Source organism: Propithecus coquereli, unplaced genomic scaffold, assembly GCF_000956105.1.
Source record: "Propithecus coquereli isolate 6110/MARCELLA unplaced genomic scaffold, Pcoq_1.0 Scaffold68, whole genome shotgun sequence".
Lineage (NCBI taxonomy): Eukaryota > Metazoa > Chordata > Mammalia > Primates > Indriidae > Propithecus > Propithecus coquereli.
Window position 1 is genome coordinate 8,680,935 of NW_012152840.1, and position 22,309 is coordinate 8,703,243.

General features: G+C 36.0%; 2 protein-coding genes across 2 annotated transcripts in view; one reads left to right on the forward strand and one right to left on the reverse strand.

Annotated features, from left to right (window-relative positions):
• SQLE (squalene epoxidase) overlaps window positions 1-11,900 on the forward strand; it is a 19,461-nt gene extending 7,561 nt beyond the window's left edge. Inside the window, exons 3-11 of the mRNA XM_012660840.1 lie at window positions 387-567; window positions 1,938-2,034; window positions 3,584-3,697; window positions 3,780-3,951; window positions 6,059-6,154; window positions 8,031-8,173; window positions 8,607-8,703; window positions 10,417-10,504; window positions 11,366-11,900. Coding sequence (XP_012516294.1) covers window positions 387-567; window positions 1,938-2,034; window positions 3,584-3,697; window positions 3,780-3,951; window positions 6,059-6,154; window positions 8,031-8,173; window positions 8,607-8,703; window positions 10,417-10,504; window positions 11,366-11,558 — 1,181 coding nt within the window. The 3' untranslated portion in view covers window positions 11,559-11,900. The remainder of the gene's footprint in view (window positions 1-386; window positions 568-1,937; window positions 2,035-3,583; window positions 3,698-3,779; window positions 3,952-6,058; window positions 6,155-8,030; window positions 8,174-8,606; window positions 8,704-10,416; window positions 10,505-11,365) is intronic.
• A 2,094-nt stretch (window positions 11,901-13,994) lies between these two features.
• KIAA0196 (KIAA0196 ortholog) overlaps window positions 13,995-22,309 on the reverse strand; it is a 58,630-nt gene continuing 50,315 nt past the window's right edge. The window contains exons 27-29 of the mRNA XM_012660841.1: window positions 19,530-19,683; window positions 16,258-16,345; window positions 13,995-14,389 (exon numbers count right to left, since the gene is read on the reverse strand). Of these exons, the coding sequence (XP_012516295.1) occupies window positions 14,333-14,389; window positions 16,258-16,345; window positions 19,530-19,683 (299 nt within the window). The 3' untranslated portion in view covers window positions 13,995-14,332. The remainder of the gene's footprint in view (window positions 14,390-16,257; window positions 16,346-19,529; window positions 19,684-22,309) is intronic.

Genomic DNA, 22,309 nt, shown 5'->3' on the forward strand with positions numbered 1-22,309 from the left:
TACATATTCATACATTGAAAAAAGTATTAAGAAGGACTGAATGTGTTCCTTTGTCTTTGTGGACAGAACAGGTTTACTCAGGAGAGGATTGTGGTTTATTTCATTTCATGTTGCATTTTCTTGCTTATCTTTCTGAAGTGAAATGGAATTACAGATCTGAAATAGTTGGTCATTATCTTTAAATGAGTTGCTAATTTCTTCCATTGTCCTCCAGAAGCTTCAAGATTTCTCAAATTGTTGTATTAATTGTCTAGTTCTGGAAACTGTATCTTAGCTTTATCAACACAGAAACCAATTTTTGATGTCTCTTTGTCTCTCTTGGTTCCTGATGTAACTCTTGAGTTATATTAACAAAATTGATTGTTTTGAACCAAATTGTTTTGCAGATACAGTGGAAGGTCTTGATGCCCAGGTTGTACATGGCTACATGATTCATGATCAGGAAAGCAAATCAGAGGTTCAGATTCCTTACCCTCTGTCAGAAAACAATCAAGTGCAGAGTGGAAGAGCTTTCCATCATGGAAGATTCATCATGAGTCTCCGGAAAGCAGCTATGGCAGAGCCCAAGTAAGACTACAGCTTCAAATATGTAATATTAAAGAATCAACACATTAAATTTGGCCTTTGCACAAATAAGATTTTATAAATTTTTATGAATGTTTTGGGCAAAGTCTAGAACATAGGTTTATTCTAAAATAAACCATAAGTTAGAAGAGTATTAGATTCAGTGGTTTTGTTAAGAATATCATATAGAGAATTTTCCTTTGGTTTTTTATTTTACATTTTTTATTTTTTTAATTCAGCATCACTAATCATCAAGAGAATTTTCCTTTGACATAGAATTAGAGAATTTTTCTTTGACTAAATAAAAAAATTATGTGTGTTTTTTTTTTTTTTTTATGTGATTGGATTACAGTCCCCAACCTTTTTGGCACTAGGGACTGCTTTCGTGGAAGACAATTTTCCCACGGACCAGGGAGAGAGGATGGTTTCAGGATGATTTAAGTGCATTACATTTATTATGAACTTTATTTCTATTATTATTACATCATAATCTGTAATGAAATAATTATATAAGTCACATAGGTTGGGGACCCCTGGATAAGTCCATGTGTGCCCATTTCAGAGTTAGGGTTTGTAGTTATGATACCTTCTATTAAAAGTCAAGACAGAGAACTGCAAGGAGAAATTACTGTTTCATTCTCACTAAGGACCTAGTTTGACAGGACTGGCTTTTCTTGATTATTAACTTATATTTACCTGTAGCCTTTAAACACTGTAATTGAGAAAGTTTTAAACGTGAGAACGCTCGTGTGATTGACAAAGACTTAAGTATTGACAGAGCAAGTGAAGAAGTAAATGGACTTATCTTTAGTACTGAAAGGACTTGATATCCATGGAAGAAAGATACGTTCATTTTATGAAAATGGAAAAAGACCCCCAAATATAAAGAAGATTATAAAAAGTATCTGTCTACAAAGCACAATCAGCAAAGGAAAAAAATTATCTGTGATCTTCTGAAAGAAATAACCACTCTTAACAATTTTGTGGATAAACTCCAAATCTTTTTTCCCCCTCTGTGTATCAATGTGTGAGGGTATATAAAGTTTCTCTGCCTGTATTTTATTTTTTAATTAATTAAGATAAAAATCTAATGTTACTTTTTAGGATACTTTTAAATTCATTACATTAGTAATATGAATTCAATGTTGAGTTATTAGAAAATAAAAATGACACATAATTCTGAAACCCATAAATGATGGTTTTGCTTTCTGTCATTCCACACCTTTTTCAAAATGCACACATTGTGGACACACATATGTGCACACACATGTCCAGTTTGTGTGGGTCAATGGGAGATAAGGAATAAGGAATTTATATCTAATTTAAATGCTCAAGTGTGCTACTTTAGGAATTCATTTCTGTTTATTCTTTAGTGTAACGTTTATCGAAGGTGTTGTGCTACAGTTATTAGAAGAAGATGATGCTGTAGTGGGAGTTCAGTACAGGGATAAAGAGACTGGAGATATTAAGGTAAGATTTATCAAGTGTTATGTCTTCCTAAGAGGTGTTGCTTTTGCTTCTTTTTCTCCTACCCCTTTAAAAAAGTGGGCTCACCAGTTTATAGGTTGAGTATCCCTTAATGGAAATGCTTGGGACCAGAAGTGTTCAGATTTTGGATTTTTCTCAGATTTTGGAATATGTGCATTATGCTTACCAGTTAGCATCCGTAATCGTAAAATCTGAAGTCCAAAATGATCCAATGAACATTTTCTTTGAGTGTCATGCTGGCAACTCAAAAAGTTTCGGATTTCAGATTTTCAAATTAGGGATATTCAACTTGTGTTTATCCAATGGACTGAGTTCTCTCTAAGCCCTATGCAATAGGATGGATTTCAGATTGCAACACATTGTTCTTTAGAGCACCTCGGAATGCCATACAAAACACTTTAAACTAAAACTGTTAATTATAGTGTTAAAGACTGAAATGAGAAATATCTATCAGCAGAGAAACAGAGGCGAACTGGAAGGGAGGAAAAGGTAGGAGTCAACATAAAAGAGATGATTAGGATAAAACATGCAATTGTTTAAATCAGAAAGGTAATAGAGAACCTTTTTAAAAATGTTAGCCTCGTGACTTGAACATCTGTACCCCCATAATATGCTGAAATAAAAAAAAAAGTGTTAGCCTTATTTATTTACTTTAAGAATTTTATTGTGGTAAAAAACACACAACTCTGGGCCTGCTCCATTGGATCCCCACCTCCTAGTAATTGTACTCTAATGAGGTGATTGCAAGGTTTTCTCCTCTGTTAGTGTAGTAATATATATGCAGACAGCCATTTGTAAAAAAAAAAAAAAAAATTTTTTTTTTTTTTTTTGAGACAGGGTCTTGCTCTGTTGCTCAGGCTGGAAAGCAGTGGCACCATCCTACATCACTGCAGCGCTGAACTCCTGGGCTCAAGTGATCCTCCTATTCTAGCCTCCCAAGAAGCTGGGACTACAGGCACACACTACCATGCCTGGCTAATTTTTAAATTTTTTGTAGATATGGGATCTTGCTATGTTGCCTAGGCTGATCTCTAACTTCTGGCCTTAAGCAATTCTCCCACCTTGGTCGCCTAAGTGCTGGGATTATAGGTATGAGCCACTGCACCCAGCCTGTACAAGAATTCTTATAAGCCTTAGCTGCTGACAAAAAAAAAGCACTATATGAAGTCAGAAAAGTTTAGAATAAAAGAATCTAGCTAGTCCTTGGAATTTGTAATGAGATTCAGTCTTCTAGGTCCATGCTTGCCTGTAGTTGTTTCCCCTGTTGTTCATCAAAGAAGAGAGTAATCCCAGATTGGTTGGTAGGGCTGCAAAGGGAGGTGATCCTCAGGGACTCAGAGAAGTGTCTGTAAAGATTGGTCATGCAGTACTTAAGCCCACCTAACAGTTTCTTCAATGGCATTATCTTCCACTACCCTCTGTTATGTTATATGATAGTATATTTAAATATGTTCATGCACAGTTTTAAAGAGTGGTCTTTTTGCTATGTATTTCTAACCGTTTCGCTGAGTATTTCTTATCTCTGTTATAGGAACTCCATGCTCCATTGACTGTTGTTGCAGATGGGGTTTTCTCCAAATTCAGGAAAAACCTGATGTCCAATAAAGTTTCTGTTTCATCTCATTTTGTTGGCTTTCTTATGAAGGTACTGTAGGAGTGTAATTGGAGAAAAATAAAAGCAACTTAAAATCTGAAAATTATTAAAATATTTTATTTTATTTTTTTAGAACGCACCACAGTTTAAAGCAAATCATGCTGAACTTATTTTAGCTAATCCGAGTCCAGTTCTCATCTACCAGATTTCATCCAATGAAACTCGAGTACTTGTTGATGTTCGAGGAGAAATGCCAAGTAATTTAAGAGAATACATGGTTGAAAAAATTTACCCACAAATACCTGGTAAGAAATAGCATCTTACTCCCATTGTAGTCTGCAGTCTGAAAGCAAATCTCACAAAGGCTCTCCGTCTTCAGTCTTACTAAAGCTGTGTCTAAAATAGGCCAGAGATGAGGATGGCAAGTAAAAAATGCATCCAGGCAACCAGATATACTGCAGCCGAACTATTTAAACTAGCACATAAAATAACCAAAACAAACTCCAAATAAAAAAAATAGTTTCAATGTTTTTATTATATTAATAATTGAAGCATAGTTTTCAGAGTAATTGTTAATATTGGCATATATATTATTTTTTAAGGTAGTCTGGACAGCAAGCTAAGGTCTTGGAATTCTTGAAGTATCTCTTATACTTAACTGTTTTTGTGCTTGTTTAGTAATGATAGCTACCATTTATTGAATGTTTACTGTAAGATATTTGACAAACATGATTTCATTTAATGTATACAACCACCCTATGAGGTAGGCATTATCATTCCCATTTTACAGATGAGAGAACTAAGGCTCAGAGAGATTACTTAGTTTCTCCAAGGATAAGCTATTAGTAGTGGCAGAGCCAAGGTTGATAACAGGTCTGTCTGGCTCATACATGACTGTTCCAACATGCCTGCCCTCAGAACATGAACGTGCTAAGGGATCTTCAAGATTGTTGTAGTTTTGAGTTGAATACAAAGGCTTTGTGAGATTTAGACATCTTTGTAAAAACACTTAATAAAAATTGCTTTTTCACAGATTCAAAGTTTTTATGGCACTAGTTTTTTGGATTTTTTTTTTTTTTTTTTGAGAATTAGGAAGATATAGGAGAGAAATGTAAAAAATTGTTAAGAATTTTGATAAAATTGAAGGGAAACCCTGATTGTCAATTACGATGTGATTAGAGTAATAGGAAATTATCCTTGGTATAAGTACCTTTTGTTTAAATACTCTATTTTTTTCAAGTTGTTTTTTAAACTAAATGAAACCACTCTGTTTAATAACTAACAAGTTATTAACAGAAATGAAGTGAAATGAAGTGGACAAACTTAGGTTTTTAGTAATGACATTTTAAACGTGTATATGGTAATATTTCAGTAAGTTCATTCAGTTAAGCCAGTTTTGAAGTTTTCAGGTGGGAAAATGAGTTATGTATACTTAAGAAAAGGATTGTTCATTACTTGATATTTTTAGTATTTATTTTTGTTTTATTGTACATTTGCTGTTTTTTCCCCATCCAGAGGTTAATTAGAGTAGAGTGCCTTGAAATCAACCATTTGTAGGTTTGTATTAATATTAGGTTACCATGATTCTACTCCTTGTATGAATGGAATAGTTTCTACATAGGCAATACTCCTCTATTCCCAGATTATACTAGGAACTGTATGACAGTTCATTTTCTATACAAGTGGAAGCACAAAACTTTAAAACTGGTAAATAGCTCAGAAATGAGCTAATCCAACCATTTCCTTTTTATAGATGAAGGAATTAAAGCTCAGAGAGGTAGAGCTGGCCTATGCCTCTAAATCTAATTCTTTTTAACCTTTCTGCTGTTTGTGAATTGGTAGTATGTTTCATCTGAATTACAAAAATATGTTGATTATAGTAAATTAAATATTAACTATGACAGTTGTCTGTTAATATTTAGAAGAGAATGGGTGGTTTTCTCCCTCTCTTAACTCATCTGAATTTGCCTCACTCTTCCTCTGATTTCTTTGTTCATTTAGCTGTATGGATGTTTATTTTTTTAGAGACAGGGTTTCACTCTGTTGTCCATGCTGGAGTGCAGTGGCCTGGTCATGGCTCACTGCCGCCTAGAAGTCCTCGGCTCAAGCGATCCTCCTGCCTCAGCCTTCCAAGTAGTTAGGCGTATAGGCATGTGCCACCACGTCTGGCTCATGTCTGTTTATGTTATTTTTTTCCTTAGATTCTTAGTCATTCCTTAGCATGAATAGCTAAGTGCTTAGTGAATAATTTTATTAGTAAAATAATTATTTCTTGGTTTATCACGAGGGATATATGTAACTACCATAACAGATGTATAGTAGTCATTTGTTAATACTTGATAAGAAAATATGTGCTAATTTGAAATCGAAATGTTATAAACCATTTATTTAGGTGGGTGGGATTTATTGCAGATCACCTGAAAGAACCATTCCTAGAAGCTACCGAGAATTCTCATTTGAGGGCCATGCCAGCAAGCTTCCTTCCTCCTTCACAAGTGAACAAACGAGGTATTATTTTATTGGACTTATTTTATAATGAAGTCAGTATTCCAAATCACATATACGTGATTAAATTTATACTTCCGGGAATAACATGTGGGACAGAATTGGTTGCTATGGATTAACACATTACTAATACTAAAATTAGTTTTATGATACATTTAGTTATTTGATACTGAGTGTGTAGAGGTCATGTGCAGTCTTTGGGGTATAGTTACAAGGCAGCCCTTGATCTGAAGAAGGCAATTTTTGATAGGAACGTAGACAGAATTTCACAACACTGTTGATAAATTTTAAGTTTTAAGAGTTCTTTATATATTTTAGGTGCAAGTCCTTTATTAGATATGTGATTTGCAAAATTTTTCTCATTCTGTGGGTTTTTCTTTCCACTTTTCTTGATGGTATCTGTTGCAGTACAAAACTTTTTTATTTTCATGAAGTTCAGTGTATTTTTTCTTTTGCTGTTTGTGCTTTTGTTGTCATATCTAAGAAGACTTTGCCCAATCCAAGGTCAGAAAAATTTACTCCTTTATTTTCTTCTAAGAGTTTTAGACTCTTAGCTCTTACATTTATGTCTGTGGGCCATTTTGAGTTAAATTTTGTGTTCGCTGTGAGGAAGGGGTCCACCTTTGTCAGTTTATGTGTGGATATCCATCGTCCCAGTTTCATTTGTTGAAGACTGTTGGTTCCCCATTGAATTGTCTTGGCACTCTTGTCAAAGTTCAGTTGACTATAAATGTAAGGGTTTATTTCTTTCAACAATATTTTGTTTTTAGAGCGTAAGTTTTGCATTTCTTTTGTTAAATTTATTTGTAAGTGTTTTATTCCTTTTGATGATGATGTAAATGGAATTGTGTTCTTAATTTCAAGATTGCTCATTGCTAGTGTATAGGAATACAATTGATTTTGGCATATTTATCTTGTATTTTGAAATCTTACTGAACTAATTTTTTAGTTCCAATAGGTCATTGAAAGGTTTTTGTTTTTGTTTTTTTATTTGATTTAATATTTTTTTGAGATAGGGTCTTGCTCTGTTGCCCGGGCTAGAGTGCAGTGGCGCCATCATAGCTCACTGCAACCTCAAACTCCTGGGCTCAAGCAATCCTCCTGTCCCAGCCTCCAAAAGTGCTAGGATTACAGGCATGAGCTACTGCACTTGTCCTGAAAAGTTTTAAACAAGGTGGAGGCATGATTAGATTTTTATTTTAGGAATATTACTCCGACATTTTTGTGTAGGATGGTTTGGAGGAAAGTTCAGACTGAAACATAGTAAGGTTATGTAATTATTCCATGTGAGTGATGACAGAAGGCCAGAATTAGGGTTGTAAAATGAAAGGTAGTGAATGGATTTGGGTAATATCTGGGGTTTAGAATGCATGAAACTTGGTGATTAATTGGATATTGTAGCGAGAGAATGAGACGTCTTGATATAAATTCTAGGTTTCTGGCTTATTTTTGCCAGCCTTTGCTGACATTTCTTGATTTTTTTTCCCTTGTAGAAGACTTGCTTTTTGTGCTGGGATACCTGTAGATTCTTTACTATTTTCGTATTTTAATTTGAAAGAGGCCTTATAAATGTATTGACATTGTTGGACTTAACATTAGATTTGCATGTGAGTTTCATGAAGGCAGAGACCATACTTTTGTTCTCACTGTATCCCCAGTGCCTGGCACTTGCTGTGTACCCAACAATATTGATTCAGTCAACTCTTGAATTTCTGACTCAACAAATTTTGGTCATGATTCATTTCCTTCTATTTTCACTTTTTTCCTATTTACTAGCTTATCTTTATAAACTAACAGAGTAGTCATTTTTTCTTTTTTTGTTTTGTCTCAAGGGATGCTCCAGGATGTCATGATCTTAATTAATTACCTCTCTTCATAGGTGTCCTTCTTTTGGGAGATGCATATAATATGAGGCATCCTCTTACTGGTGGAGGAATGACTGTTGCTTTTAAAGATGTAAAACTGTGGAGAAAACTGCTAAAGGGTATCCCTGACCTTTATGATGATGCAGCTATTTTCCAGGTAAGATATGAAATTATTCTTGGACAAAAATGTCTCAAATGTATTTCTCTCTGGGGGCTAAGAGCAATGGGGCTCTAATGGGGAGATCTGTGCTTGGGACCCTGACGCTTTGTAGTGGTTCTTAGGCAGTCTTGTTTGGGCTTAAAGCACCTGACTTGCAACCCATGAATCTTACAGAGTTTCTAAATTTCTTTATTTGAATATTATTTAATACTGGATTGTCATGGGCCACTTTGCTCATAAGGGTTGTAAATTCAGCTTCAGTGTCATATAATCCATTGCTCTGAAGATAATTTTTTTTTTTTTTGTAAATGATAAACATAAGGCAATATTACTTGCAGATCATCCTTAGGATAAATATCAATTTGAGGGGATTATAAACATCAGGTTTTTTTCCCTTACTATATAAATAAGTGATCTTTTTCTTTTTCAGGCCAAAAAATCATTCTATTGGGCAAGAAAATCATCTTATTCTTTTGTTGTGAACATCCTTGCTCAGGCTCTTTATGAATTATTTTCTGGCACAGATGGTAAGTGTAGATATTTCTTAATGAACGTTACTGAATTGCAGATTTTTAGCACAGGAAAGGAATAAAAAAGTTAGGGATTAGTCCAGAAATCAAAATGTTACCTGAGTTTGCTGACTCCAAAGTTGGTAGTTCTTTTAACTCCACCCTTGATTAGTACTTTTAGTATCTAATCATCATGCATCCACCACTTTGAAAGGCTGCCGACTTTCCTTAAACAACATTAATGGTAATACCTCAATAATGTATTTATTATTTTGAATTCTTCTAGTCCAGACTAGATTTTACATGTCCCCACGTGCTAATATTGTGATGGAAAGTCTTTTTGGGCATGTATTAAACGGTAACATAGTCTGTTTCTTCCTGAACACTAGTTTCAATTTCTTTTTAAAGTAGTATTTTATAAAATGAATATGAGCTTCTAATCATGTTTAGAGTTGCTCCCTGTTAAAAAGCACAAGTAACAGAATGCATTCATCCTTTACATATTTGAAATATTCCTGTGCTTTTATTTTTGTTTTCATATTGTAGAGAGATGATGGTCAATTTATGTATTAAGGAAGACATGACTTAGCAGAAGCGATGTTAGAAATGGAGGAATAGGCAACTGTGCCACCTCCCAGCCACAGCAGTGTACAAATCAGTTCATGCTCGGTTAATAACATGAGGCTTTTAGGTTTTCAAGAATAAATATGACTGAAATTCCATTACTCTAGTATATTTGCAACATAGCTATTTGTATGACCTGGCCGAGGCCCTAGTGATCAGTAATTTGGTTGTGATTTACAAAACGTGATTCAATATAAATGCTTTGGGTAGCCTTTATAACTATCAACTCTTGATTAAAAAAAAACAACTCACTGATTGTGATTGTGCATTTAGCAAGTCTCTCCTGCTAAATTGGTATGGAAGTTAAAGTGGCTGGTTGGGCAAATAAAAAGAACTAAATTTTGAGTTTTTCTGAACTCTTCTTTTTAAGCTTTTCTAAGGTCTGGAGTTCTTACATTATGAATTTAAATCTACCAACAAAACACCATTTTAAAAAGTTATGAAAGATTGGAAGAGGAAAGAACTTTATTGGAACAAAAGTTTACCTATTGCATCCTTTTAAAAAAAAAAACAAAAAAAAACTATTGTAAAGAAAAATCTAGGCATACCTGAAAAGAACATTGATTCTAAACTGTTAAAAAGGTTATTGATTGATTATACTGTGTTGTGAGAGTTTAATGAGTTACTTTGAAAAGTATTAAAAACTGTACAGATACAAGGCATTTTTATTTATTACTATTCACAGCTATTCTTTTTACTTGATAATTTACTTCTTAGATGGGTTGAGCATTGTAGAGACTGGGAATTTGGTTTTTAGAATTGTGTTTTTATAATAAAGACAGTTTACAAAGCATTATGTGTCATTTAGTGAAGTAACAACAAAATCAAGGAAAGAATTTAAAACAACTCTAACTTCCGAGACCTAAATGTTAGTAATTATTTACTAACAGAAAAAAGTTTATTCATATTTATATTACTATTCATAATATTGATTATGGAATTTAAAAGAAATCCTGGTTGTTGAAATTCTGGGACTAGATATTCTAAAATTATCTGTAAGGCTTGGTATTTGTTACATTTTCATCATTTTTTTCTGACGTATCGTTAGCACCCTAACATAAATGTGTAAATATTTTGATTGAGAGTAACTTTAAAATTTTATTTTAGATTCCCTGCATCAGCTAAGAAAAGCCTGTTTTCTTTATTTCAAACTTGGTGGAGAATGTGTTGACGGTCCTGTTGGGCTGCTTTCTGTGTAAGTTGTTTTGATGGCACAGAGGAAACAAATACTCCAGATTTTCTTAAGACTGTTCAGTTCTGAATTATTGCAAATCTTTCTTCCTTACACATTTTGTCATTTTATTATCCATTAGTATCCCAATCAGAAGGTGACCCAGAGAAGAGAAAAAAGGCAACATTTTATACTGTTTTACTTCTAGGCAATAGCATTGATTAGAAGTAGAGGAAGCTATAACCCTTGATTAAAGTATAAGCTTGGTTTTTGCTTGTGGATTTATCCACATGATCTGATATGTGGGAGCCATGAATAATTGAGAAATTTGAATTTAATAATTAAATTCATTGAAGTGCAAAGACTCATGCAACTCAGTTTGGACAGTGCAGACATATGTGGAACTATTCTTGGGAAGTCTGCAAAGTGAAATTCTTTGAGTCATTTCTCATTCATCTATAACCTTAATGTCAATACTGATATATTTTTTAAAAAAACTAGACTCTGACAGCTGTAGTTGTGGCCCAGTGGTTAAGGCGATGAACTAGAAAAAACCTAGACTCTAACAGGCCAGACCATCTAGGTACTTCATCCCGGGATCTCAAGATGAGTGAAAGAAAACAGCTCAAAGTATATATGACTTCTGTAAACTGGAGTGAGAACAGTTACTTGGCATCTCTGAAAGGGACATATTCTATGTAGTTCCTTGTGAAAAAAAAATGTATTGCTCCTACTATCAAATTTAACATACAGACGTAAGCTTGTAAAGTCCTTTAAAATGTAGAATCTGTGTTGAGCTCTATAGATGATAAATAAATTGGAACCTTTGGAGTAAATTTTAATTTCTGGGTCTTACCAATCAATATGTATTTTTTTCTATTACAGATTATCTCCTAACCCTGTAGTTTTAATTGGACACTTCTTTGCTGTTGCAGTCTATGCCATATATTTTTGCTTTAAATCGGAACCTTGGATTACAAAACCCCGAGCCTTTCTCAGTAGTGGTGCTGTATTGTACAAAGCGTGTTCTGTAATATTCCCTCTGATTTACTCAGAAATGAAGTATATGGTCCATTAAGCTTAAAGGGGAACCATTTGTGAAGGAATATTTGAAACTCGCCAAGTCCTGAGAGACTTTTGGAAGAGGATGTATATTTCATAGTACTATGCCACTTCTGAAGTGGAACCTCTTGAACCAACATTGCGATTAATTTGTTTTTGAAGTTTTTTGTATATAAACATGTAAAAATATATGCTTTAATTTACAATTTAAAATAAAGGGTAAAATAAGCTAGATATATAAAAGGAATGATTGTTACCGTAAACTAGTGCTAATACTGAGGAACTGCAGCTTTTCTTTTGAACTTAGTATTTGGGATGAGTTTGTTGGGACATGCGAATAAAATGAAGAATGAGCTTTCGTGTCTTTCTGTTTCTTGTTGTGGACTTCTTTACATAGCTTCATGGTAATGGGAAAGAAAACCAAAATGGGATGGAAAGTGCAGAGGGAAACCGTTCTATGAAATAACTGACTTTGGAAAAGTTGCTTTAATGTCTCTGCACCTTATTTTCCTTATCTGTCCAATGAAGCAATTCAATAAGGTTTTTCTTTTTTTTAAAAATTATTTATTTATTTATTTATTTTATTTTGTTGCCGTGGCTTGGTTTTGAAGCAAAAGGTTATTTTCTGAGTTCTATGAAAATATCAGATTCCTATAAGAACAATGAAGGGCTTTATAGTTCCACTGTGTAACATGAATAAGCCAGGCTAGGATTATTTCAAGAAATAGTGAATGAACAAATAAGCACTTGTAATACATGGCATAACGCTTTAAAATCAGTTAGAATTTACTGAGTTTATCTACAGTAAATTTGAAGAGATACATTATGGACATTCAAAGGGTGTCATGAAAGTTCAGTAAATCCCTAAATATCATGAAGGTAAATTGTTGTCCCTTAAAAAGCAGTAAAATATAACCTGGAAAATTAAGTAACTACTTCAAATTCTAACGATTAGGGCTAAAATAACTTGTAAAGCTTTTATGATAAAAATTTCTCTAAATTTTTAAGTTCTTTCAGTTGAGAAGATAATTCACTGGCCAAATCACTAGCAAACTCAGTTTCAAACATCACTTTGTCTTGTTTTAGCAGAGCACATGGAGAACCCATTTGCTTGGTTTCATAAGATTCCCTTATAACTTACCCCAAACATCTATTTTCTGGTTAAAAACTCACTTTCTTATAACTCTGGCCTTTTTAGGAGCTGGCTTTCTTTTCACAGAGAGCTAAAGATTTCACTTCATGTGGTTGTTGTTAACAAGATTACAAATGAAAAACAGTGATATATTTTTGAGATATGGATGTTCCCACACAGCAGCCTCGCAGGGGGTGAGACTTCCAAGCTCCCTATGTGCCAAGCAACAGTTCACGTAAAATTCTGTCCTGGGCCTCAATGCCATCTCCATGGCCAGGACGTGAGACTTCCCTTACTCTCTACTGAAGACTCTTTAAAATCCTTTCTACTATGACAATAAAACAAAGTCTATAAAGTCTTCCTTTTTTCTTTCAGTATCTTAGAGTTTGAGGACTTCAGACAAAACAAATATCATAAAATTAGAAAACTGAAGGAACCTGAGAAATCATTTAGCCCTAATTTTACAGATAAAGCCAATAGGCCAGCTTGGGATAATGTGTAGCTAGTGGCAGAATCAGGACTCAGACTTTGCCTCTTGATTATAAATTAACACTTGTTTCCCTCAAGTTGCTAAATGACTGTCAATCATTTTTTCTGGTTCTGGGGGTTTTCTTTTGTTTTTGCTTGTTCTTCTCTAAAGGAGGACACAGCTACAGGTTCACAGTAAAAGCATCTTTCTTGCTCTCATCCAAGTTATTGATGTCCAAGTTGCCACAGTAGGATGGAAGCTTCCTTTTCAGGGTAATTTTCATGCAGAAGTGATTTGGGATTTTGAGGGAGTTAAAAGCATATGGCTAAGCTGTTACCAAAAAAAAAAAAAAAGGGGGGGAGGGGAAGGCTTGTGGATAGTGATATGCTTGGAGGGACTGGGGGCCAGGCTCAGGGGTTGCTGAGGAAGGAAGATGCTAGAAAGAGCAGCTGAAGGTAGGGAATCCTACAGAAGGGATGCTGGGAGCCCCTAAGGTATCTGGAATTGGAAGACGATGATGAACCTCAGACACCCAAGAAACTTCTATGGCACGTGTGGCGTACAGATCGTGTGGCCACAACATTTGCACTAGTCTGGCCATCACCATATGCCTTCCAGCCTTGTCATGGGTGGGTCCTTGTACCTACCAGAGTCATCTATCTTCCAAACAGGATTTATTTGCAGGGTGACAGCTTTGCGCAGTGGCAGTATTGTAGCCAATAAGGTTTATCTGAGGCACCATTATTGCTAATTGAAAGCTTCTCCTAATACCCCTCCATGATGACTTGCAGGGTGGATATTTACAGGATGGATATATGGTTTTTGAATCACAAACAGAGGGACAACTTTGAGTACTGGCAGTACTATTTTACTGAAAATCTGGAGTTGCACAAATAGTGCTTTAGAACACAAAACTAAATGGATTTATACATATAGTTACATTCAACATTTATAAGAGGCAGTACAAAAATGAGTTCTGCTTCTACATGATATAAATTGCATATAATGCCATGATTTAAATAATATTAACTAGTGCTGTGAGATACATCTTATGATACCTGATGTTTCCCACAGTAAAGGCAAAGAAAAATGAAGTTATATGAGCAGTTGAGTTTCATCTCATTTCCAAATTCATTTTAGTGATGATGGGAAGATTTAAAGACGATCCTTTCATTGTGGGAGAAACAAGTTACAGGACTGTTCTGAATTCATCAAAAATGAAATTAGGCACATGCGCTTCAGCAACCTGAAAAATAAAATAATTAAATTATTCATAGCGTTACAGTTGAACAAATTCAAAATTTTCCATATGAAAATTAAAGAAACAAAGATATCCTTTCTTTTGGAGCAAGGCAAATCACAGGGAAGAGGAGACTCACGTGGGTGGACCACTCCTTGAAACAGCTACTTTCTGTTTCTCATGTTCTCCGTACTAGTGTCTCATTTCTTGGCACTGCTAACATTTGAGGAGATGCTATGTAGCTCTCCCTGCCTTCAAATGTAAGCATTTATAAGAGATCAAAATCTCTAAATCTTTTCCTTTATAGTTTCCTCTTTTGGTGTTATACTTAGGAAGTTCTAAGGACTCATATATATTTGTCTAAAATTTCTAATTTATATGTTTCATATTTCATACTAAGCCTGTAATTAATTTTGATAACATAGGTAACAAGATATAAAGGGACTGACTTGCTGCTTTTCAACCACATAATGAACTAGCATGTCTATTGACCAATATTCCTTTTCTTTCTTGAGATGCTACTTTTCTTTATATACAGTTGTATGCATAGGATTTATTTCTAGGCTACATATTTTAGTCCATTGATCCTTCTATTGAATTACATACCAGTACCACACTATTTTGCTTTTTATAGTTTTACATTGTTTTAATATGATAACATGTTTTAGTATCTTCTTTTTTTTAAAAAAAGTCCAATTATAGCCTAAGTCCTATGAATTTTTTTAAAATATATTTTTTGAAGTTAGAAAGTTAACTTGAACTGTAACTGCAGTAAACTTATAAACTAGAAAGAACTGTTATCTCCATAATATTCGAGTACCCTCGTTCAGAAACATGGACTTTCAAATTTTATATTTCAAAATTTCATAGTTTTTTAAAATAAATTATTCTTTCATAGTGCTTGTAGAGGTTATTCCTAGCTATATTATTTCCTTGGAATTTCTGTGTATAGGTTCTTTTTCACATTATGTTTTTGAACTGATTATTAGTGTATTTATTTTGTACATTTATTCTGTAGGCAGCTTGTTTTCTGATGATTCTCTTGGATATTCAAGAAAGATAATTATATCTCAAATAATACAGAGTTTGTCTTTTCAGTGTACATTTTATTGTGGTTTCATTTTGTATTTGTCTTATACCTGTATAACAAAAGTAGCCGTGAGAGTCTGTGTGGTGGTCATGTCACCGTTATAGTCCTGACTTCAGTGCGAATGCTACTAGCATTTCACTATTAAGTATGACAATGCCAGTTAATTCTCAAAAGATCACCTTTGGCTTTTGTTTATAGAAAAGTATCTTCAATTCCTAACCTAATTATTTAAAATCAGAAATGATTTTCAGCATCTATTTAAAGATCTCTTATATTTTAGTATCAGGCTCTCCACTTTGAGCCAAAACTTAACAAAGTAGAATTGCTAGTGAGAAAGGAAAAGGCAAGAATTTCTTAGAAGGTGAAAAGTAGTCTGTCATTTTTGGTAACAGTGGTTGTATATTACTTGACTCGTGGCATGAACTTAACCAGACTTGCTGTGGGAAGCAGGTCAATGGGGAGAGAAAGAATGAAAGACACATGATTATTTCTTTACTCTGCCACTTAAGGAATTCCCTCCTGGCTTGCTCATCTCACTTGACTCCTGGTGAGCCAGGTGAGGTGCCGTCAGGAGGACGTGAGGAGTGAGAGGAAGAGGAGGGATATTGTGTTAAATTCTATCCTCTTGCATAGCACTCCACGTGGTGGAGAAGGCAGGAACATTCCAGAGCAGGGGCGAGGGGCTCAGAGCCATCCACTGAGAATGACCTACCGGACTTCACTCCGGATGAGTCCAGGACCACTATTATTTCCTTCTTTTTACAAACAGGTCATTAACACTCACCCTTCTGGGTAGCTTTGTGTACCGAACATAGTCCTCCAGGAACAGAAGGGCACCCACAACATCTGCAGGTATCTCAGGTATCTTCTGACTGTAACAGAAAAGTCTGGATCAATTAATTGCTTTGCACATAATAGGCCCTCAGTTAAAATACAGAAAGACTAAATATGTGACCGCTTACCAAATGAATTAAAAGAACAAATCCACAGAACAGCCTCTTGATTCCTATCACGTCACTACCCTGCTCATGTATCTTCAAGAACCTACCCCATAGGATAAAATCTAAACTCTTCTGTGTGGTGTACGTGGGCCTTCACAATACAATCCCTGCTGTCTGTCTGGACTCATCTCCCTCTGTTCCCTGTCAGCACTTCATGATTCAACACCGGGCAGGTTCTACACTTTCCTACCCCGCCAGTCTTTGCAGCTATTCCCACTTTGCACACTTACTTGAAAGTAAACTTCTAGACATTTTTTCAAGTCCCAGCTTGGGTACTTCCTCCTCTGTGATGTCCTCTCCGGTTCCCCTGGGCAGATGCCCTTTTCCTGTGCTCATTTCACTTAGTATCATTCTTCAAGCCTCTTAATTTTCAGTTGTTTGTGAGCCAGCTTCCCATCTAGAGTATAAGCTCCTTGAGGGCCTGGGTCACATCTTCATCTTTTCTATCTCTAGCATCCGGGATTGTGCCTGGCACAGTATTTGAAGGTATCAAATAAATACAGCATCTAGCAATTTTTCTATATGGGATCTTACGTATTCATTCATTCAACAACTATATCACTAAGCACTGTTCTAGAGCTGGGAGTACCCTTATAGAGCTTATATTCTTTCTTGTTTACAGCAAAAGGAGTTTTTAGGTGTTAAGACTATTTCCAATTTATGTGCCAATTGGTATTTTATTCATTTATCTATTTATTTATTTATTTGACACGGAGTCTTGCTCTGTCACCCGGGCTAGAGTGCCATAGTGTCAGCCTAGCTCATAGCAACCTCAAACTCCTGGACTCAAGTGATCCTCCTGCCTCAGTCTCCCGAGTAGCTAGGATGCCACCACACTCCGCTAATTTTTCTATGTTTAGTAGAGACGGGTCTTGGTCTTGCTCAGGCTGGTTTCAAACTCCTGGCCTCAAGCCATCCTCCCGCCTCGGCCTCCCAGAGTGCTAGGATTACAGGTGAGAACCACCGTGCCCGGCCTGGCATTTTCTAATTAACAAAGAATTTTAAGGTATTATTGATCTATTTCTCTGATGATTTGTTGCTTTTGAAAAGGCTTAAAAGTGATTGCACCTGGGAAAGTTCTCACTGCTTGCAATCTTGCAAAGTGTGACCAGGGCTGTATTTGCGCTGCCTGGGGTAAGGGAAAGGAAGGAGTCCCCATGCACCTCAAGTTCCTTATGTTACCTTGAGTGACTGAATGAGAAGCACGGAGCTGCAGCTGGACTCCTGTGTGCCCATGACCACTCTCAGAGGTGCTAATAACATGCTGGGCCAGAGCCTCCCTTAAGCCTTTACAGTCATTAGTGAAGGAGACATAGAGAAAGAAGGACCTGTCCACAGCCAGGGAACTCTGGCGTGTGGAGGTTACTTTCCAATGACCCTTGTGCCGCGGGAACTGGAGTCCTTCGCCTCCTTTCCATGGTCCTGGGCAGATGTGCCAGGTTCTATGTGCCTATTGCTTTCCTTTCTGGCCTTCATTTTCTGATTGTTACAATTTCATTTTTGAGATTTCCCTATCCTTTTGAACTCTCTTCTATTTTTTAGTTGTTAAAAAATCTGCTTTTTGTAAGTTGTCATATGATGACTTTAAAAAAAGAGTTAAAAAAAATCTGCTTTTTGAAGAAAGTCTGACCATATGTTCTAGAAAAACATCCAGTGTTTGTTGTTCAATTCATTAACTAAGATGGGGAGGAACTGGCCTGATTGCAGCTCAGAGGAAAAAACGATGTTGGGATTTAAAAAGAATGCAAAGTCAGTATGAGCCGCTGGTATGCAACGGAGGTCAAGAACCCATCATGCAAATTTAGCTGTCCTGTTGTCCATAGAGGGCCCAGAATGAAGGAGCATAGTAACCTCTCTGCTCCAAGGGGAGTGCAGTATTTGGAATCTCGGGATGAGTTTGGGAAGCCACAGTTTAAGATGGCCAATAACAGACTGAACATCCAGAAGAGGTCACCCACTATGGTGAGCAGTCTCTACCCTACAGCACATCAGGAAGAGGTGGAAGGGAGCTTATCTAAAGAATAAAAAGACCTAGGGCAATAGCCGACATCAAAAATTGGAAGTGACGCTATAAAGGAAGGAGACTGCATTTATTCTGTGTCATTTCAAAGTGCAGAAAAAATTCAATGAATAAAATTTTCAGAGACATGAGTTTCTTATCATTACAATCAGAAACGCTAATGACAAGGAAAATGCTCTACCAGCGTACTGTATTGCCGTCACAGAGTGGCACGCCGGATGGGGCCGTTCCAGCCTGCAGGGATGTCTCATAGCTCTTTCATGCACTTGGGGGGAGGCCAATTAAATGGCCTCTAAAATCATTTCCAATTTTAGGAGTCAGTAGTGTTTTGTGAGGATGTGGAAGATCGTTTTCATTAATTAGTCTTTAAGTTACACTGGCAAAAACCGACCAAGTGGTCATTGTCCAAATTGTGAATATATAATATGACAGAGAAATTGATTTAGCAAGGCTGACCCTTTAGGGTAGCAGAGAGGGAGCCAGCATCTCATGCAAATAACTTTTTTTCCCCTTTATCCCAGAAAAGCCACATTTGGGGATGTGGGTGAAAGAATTGGCAGGAATTAAAGGTTTATAAGCTTTGTATCAAATAGCTTTTGTGTGATTTGTTTCATTATACTAAATCTTGCCCAGGTTTTGATACTGGCACGTTCTCTGCCTCCCATGGAGTGTGTGGAAGCATCTCCTGGCACGGCCCCAGCAGAACACAGGGGCTCCCAACGATCTGAGAGCTGGATCCAAGATGGCAGAAGAACACGACTGCCCTTTCTTCCCCAAGGTGGTTCCTCATCATGGTCAGGATTCATTCTTGGAAAATCACCGCATGTATGCCTAAAGAAGTTCCCCTGGCAGGGTGACTAAGGATGGGCACACCTGTAATTGCTCCAAACAAGGAGATATGCCGACTCGCTTTATAGAGAAGGGTAAGCTACCATGTCCCGGCTCTATCAGGGCAATAAGAGGAATTCGGCATGCAAGGTTTAAGTCAAGTTTTACGACATTCAGTTCTACTTATTCCTGCTTGGTCTTCTGTACCTTGTACACTGCTCCACTGTGGAGCGGATAAACTGGCCAATCAGCGCTAGGAACTGCTCAGTGTACCGGGAATGAAACTGCTTCAGCAAAGTGAGCAGCCCCAGGACAAGTGGTGGCCAATCCACAGGGTCGGCAGGTTTTCGGCAGACCATTCCTGCGAGGGAACAGATGACAACACCAGGTGAAGTACTTGGTTTTGGCAAGTTTCACTAAACATTATTAACTCTGTGAATGTCAAGATGTTTGGGGCCCACATTCTTACTGGCAGATGATTATTTGGAGGAGATGACAAGTCTGGACTATGTTCTGAATTAGCTATGGGATTGGTGGAGAATTATAGTGGTCTGAAGGATTCAAAATGATAAAGTGGTTACTAATTTTTATAATTATCATTACTGTTTCTTTTGGATTATTCAATTAATGCATGCTATTGTGGCAAATTTTAAAGATATAGATAAATGTAGTTGAGAAAATAAAAATCACCTATAATGGACTTCTGGCAGCATGACATACTACACCCTGAACTACTCTCTTAAGTGAAAACAATTAAAATGCTAGATAAAATATTTTAAAAGTAGCTTTAAATACAATGTTGAGTATCATACACAAAAAGAATCTGCAGAAGTTAAGACAGTAGAAGAAGGAAATTTATGAAGTCAATGAGTGCCAAAGCCAGCTTTTCCACTAAAGATTTCTGCCAAAATCTGGAGACCTTGACCTTCTGCCTGGATGGCTACATGAGAAACAGAAGACAGAACCTAGGGTATTCAGGAGGAAATACAATGTCAAAAAAGAACAATGCTGGGAGACTTGCAGACCTGATTTCAAAGCTCTCTCTATAGTTACAATAATCAAGATAATATTGGCATAAAGATAGACAAATAAGTTAATGGAACAGAATATAGAGTCTAGAAATAGTCCCATCCTTATATGATCAATCAAATATCATAAACATACCAAACAATTTAATGGAAACAGAGAAATCTTTTCAACAAATGGTACTGAAATAGGATAGCCTCATGGAGAAAAATGAACCCTGACCCCTACCTCACACTGTACACAAAAAATAATCTCAGATGGATCACAGACTTCGAGGGAAAACTACAAAGCTTCTAGAGAAAGACCAAGGGAGAATATTTTTGTAACCTTAGTGTAGGCAAAGATTTCTTAGATAGGACACAGAAAGGACTAATTATGAAGAAAAAAATGGGTAAGTTGGATTATTAACATTAAAAACTTTTGCTCATTTAAGTCACCAGTAAGAAAATGAATAGATAAGCTATAGTTTGTGAGAAAATATTCACAATACATGAGTCTAACAGAGGACTCGTATCCACAGTACATAAATAACTATGATTTAAAAAAAAAAGCAAACAATTCAATTTAAAAATGGGCAAAAGACTTGAACAGACACTTCACAGAGAAGGATATAAGAAATGGCCAATAAGCACCTAAGAAAGTGCTCAATACCATTAATCATCAGGGAAAGGTAGACTAAAACTAAAGTGAGATACCATATATACCCATCAGAATGGCTAAAATTAAAAAGACTGACATCACCAAATGCCGGTGAGGATGTGGAATATACACACATTCGCTGTTGGTGATTAATTGGTACAATCACTTTGCACAAAGGGTCGATGGTTTCTTACCAAGTTACACTGGTCAAACAGACCCCAGATCCCATAGTTGGGTTCTTGTGAAGACTGGGTAATCTCTTCCTTAAACCAAAGATACCTAAACAAGTTATCCTGAATTACCTAACCTAGGCCTTGGCGATTCTGACTTACTCAATGTGCACTGTGTAAGACACTTACAATACTCAGATCATGAAGACATAAAACCCCAACAGTACTCAGTATGGAGAAATAATGCTTTTCAGGTAGACAGCAAAAATGATGTTAAAAACAAAACTTCCTCTACAAATAGAGCACCACAAAGCTTCTTTCATAAAAGACAGACCAAGCTGGGCACGTATTTCTTAGATCAGTATTGAAAACAATGCTCATGAGGTTAAATACACATTTTTAGGATACAAAAACACACTGATCTTCCTTCCTCAGTCCTACTTTAATTTGGTTCCTATATTAACGTATCAGTCTCATTTAAGAAAAGAATTGCAATCAGGTATAGACATTAATACTACATTTTTAAGATATTTAAAGGTTTTGTTTTGTTTAAAGATCTGGGAATTCCATGGAATAGCACCTTACTTTCCAAAAGCAGTTGTATAATCGAGGTGCCAGATGCTAACCATATGTACAATGAAAGAACTATTACCTTAGAATGAGAATAGTGGGCACATATTAAATCATCCATCTTTGATGAAAATAAGATTCCTTATGTACTGACAACTCATCATTATGAAGAATCGTATATTCTTATTTAATGATAACACAGGGACAAAAGACAACAGGAATCTCTGAATCTTGAGATCAATCTTTCCATTAATCTTGGGATGGTCCTTTAAATTGATTTTGACAGATACATAGAAAGGGATTTAGCACCTGTTGAGCACTCACTCTGTCAGAAAAAACTTGGCCAAAGTCACAAAGGTGATGAGTGGTGAAGCCAGAATCCAAACAGACATTGTTCCCGCCTCCTACAGCAAATATTTATTAGTGATACCATGCTCTGCATTCTGTGGCAGTAACAGGTATTGTCCTGGGAGCAGTGTCTGGAATCTGAATCTTTTTGAATGAGACAATAAAAACATTAAAAAGATTCCTATTTTTACCCTAAAAAAGCTTATGAAATAGGAAGGGAAACACTTTAAGGAA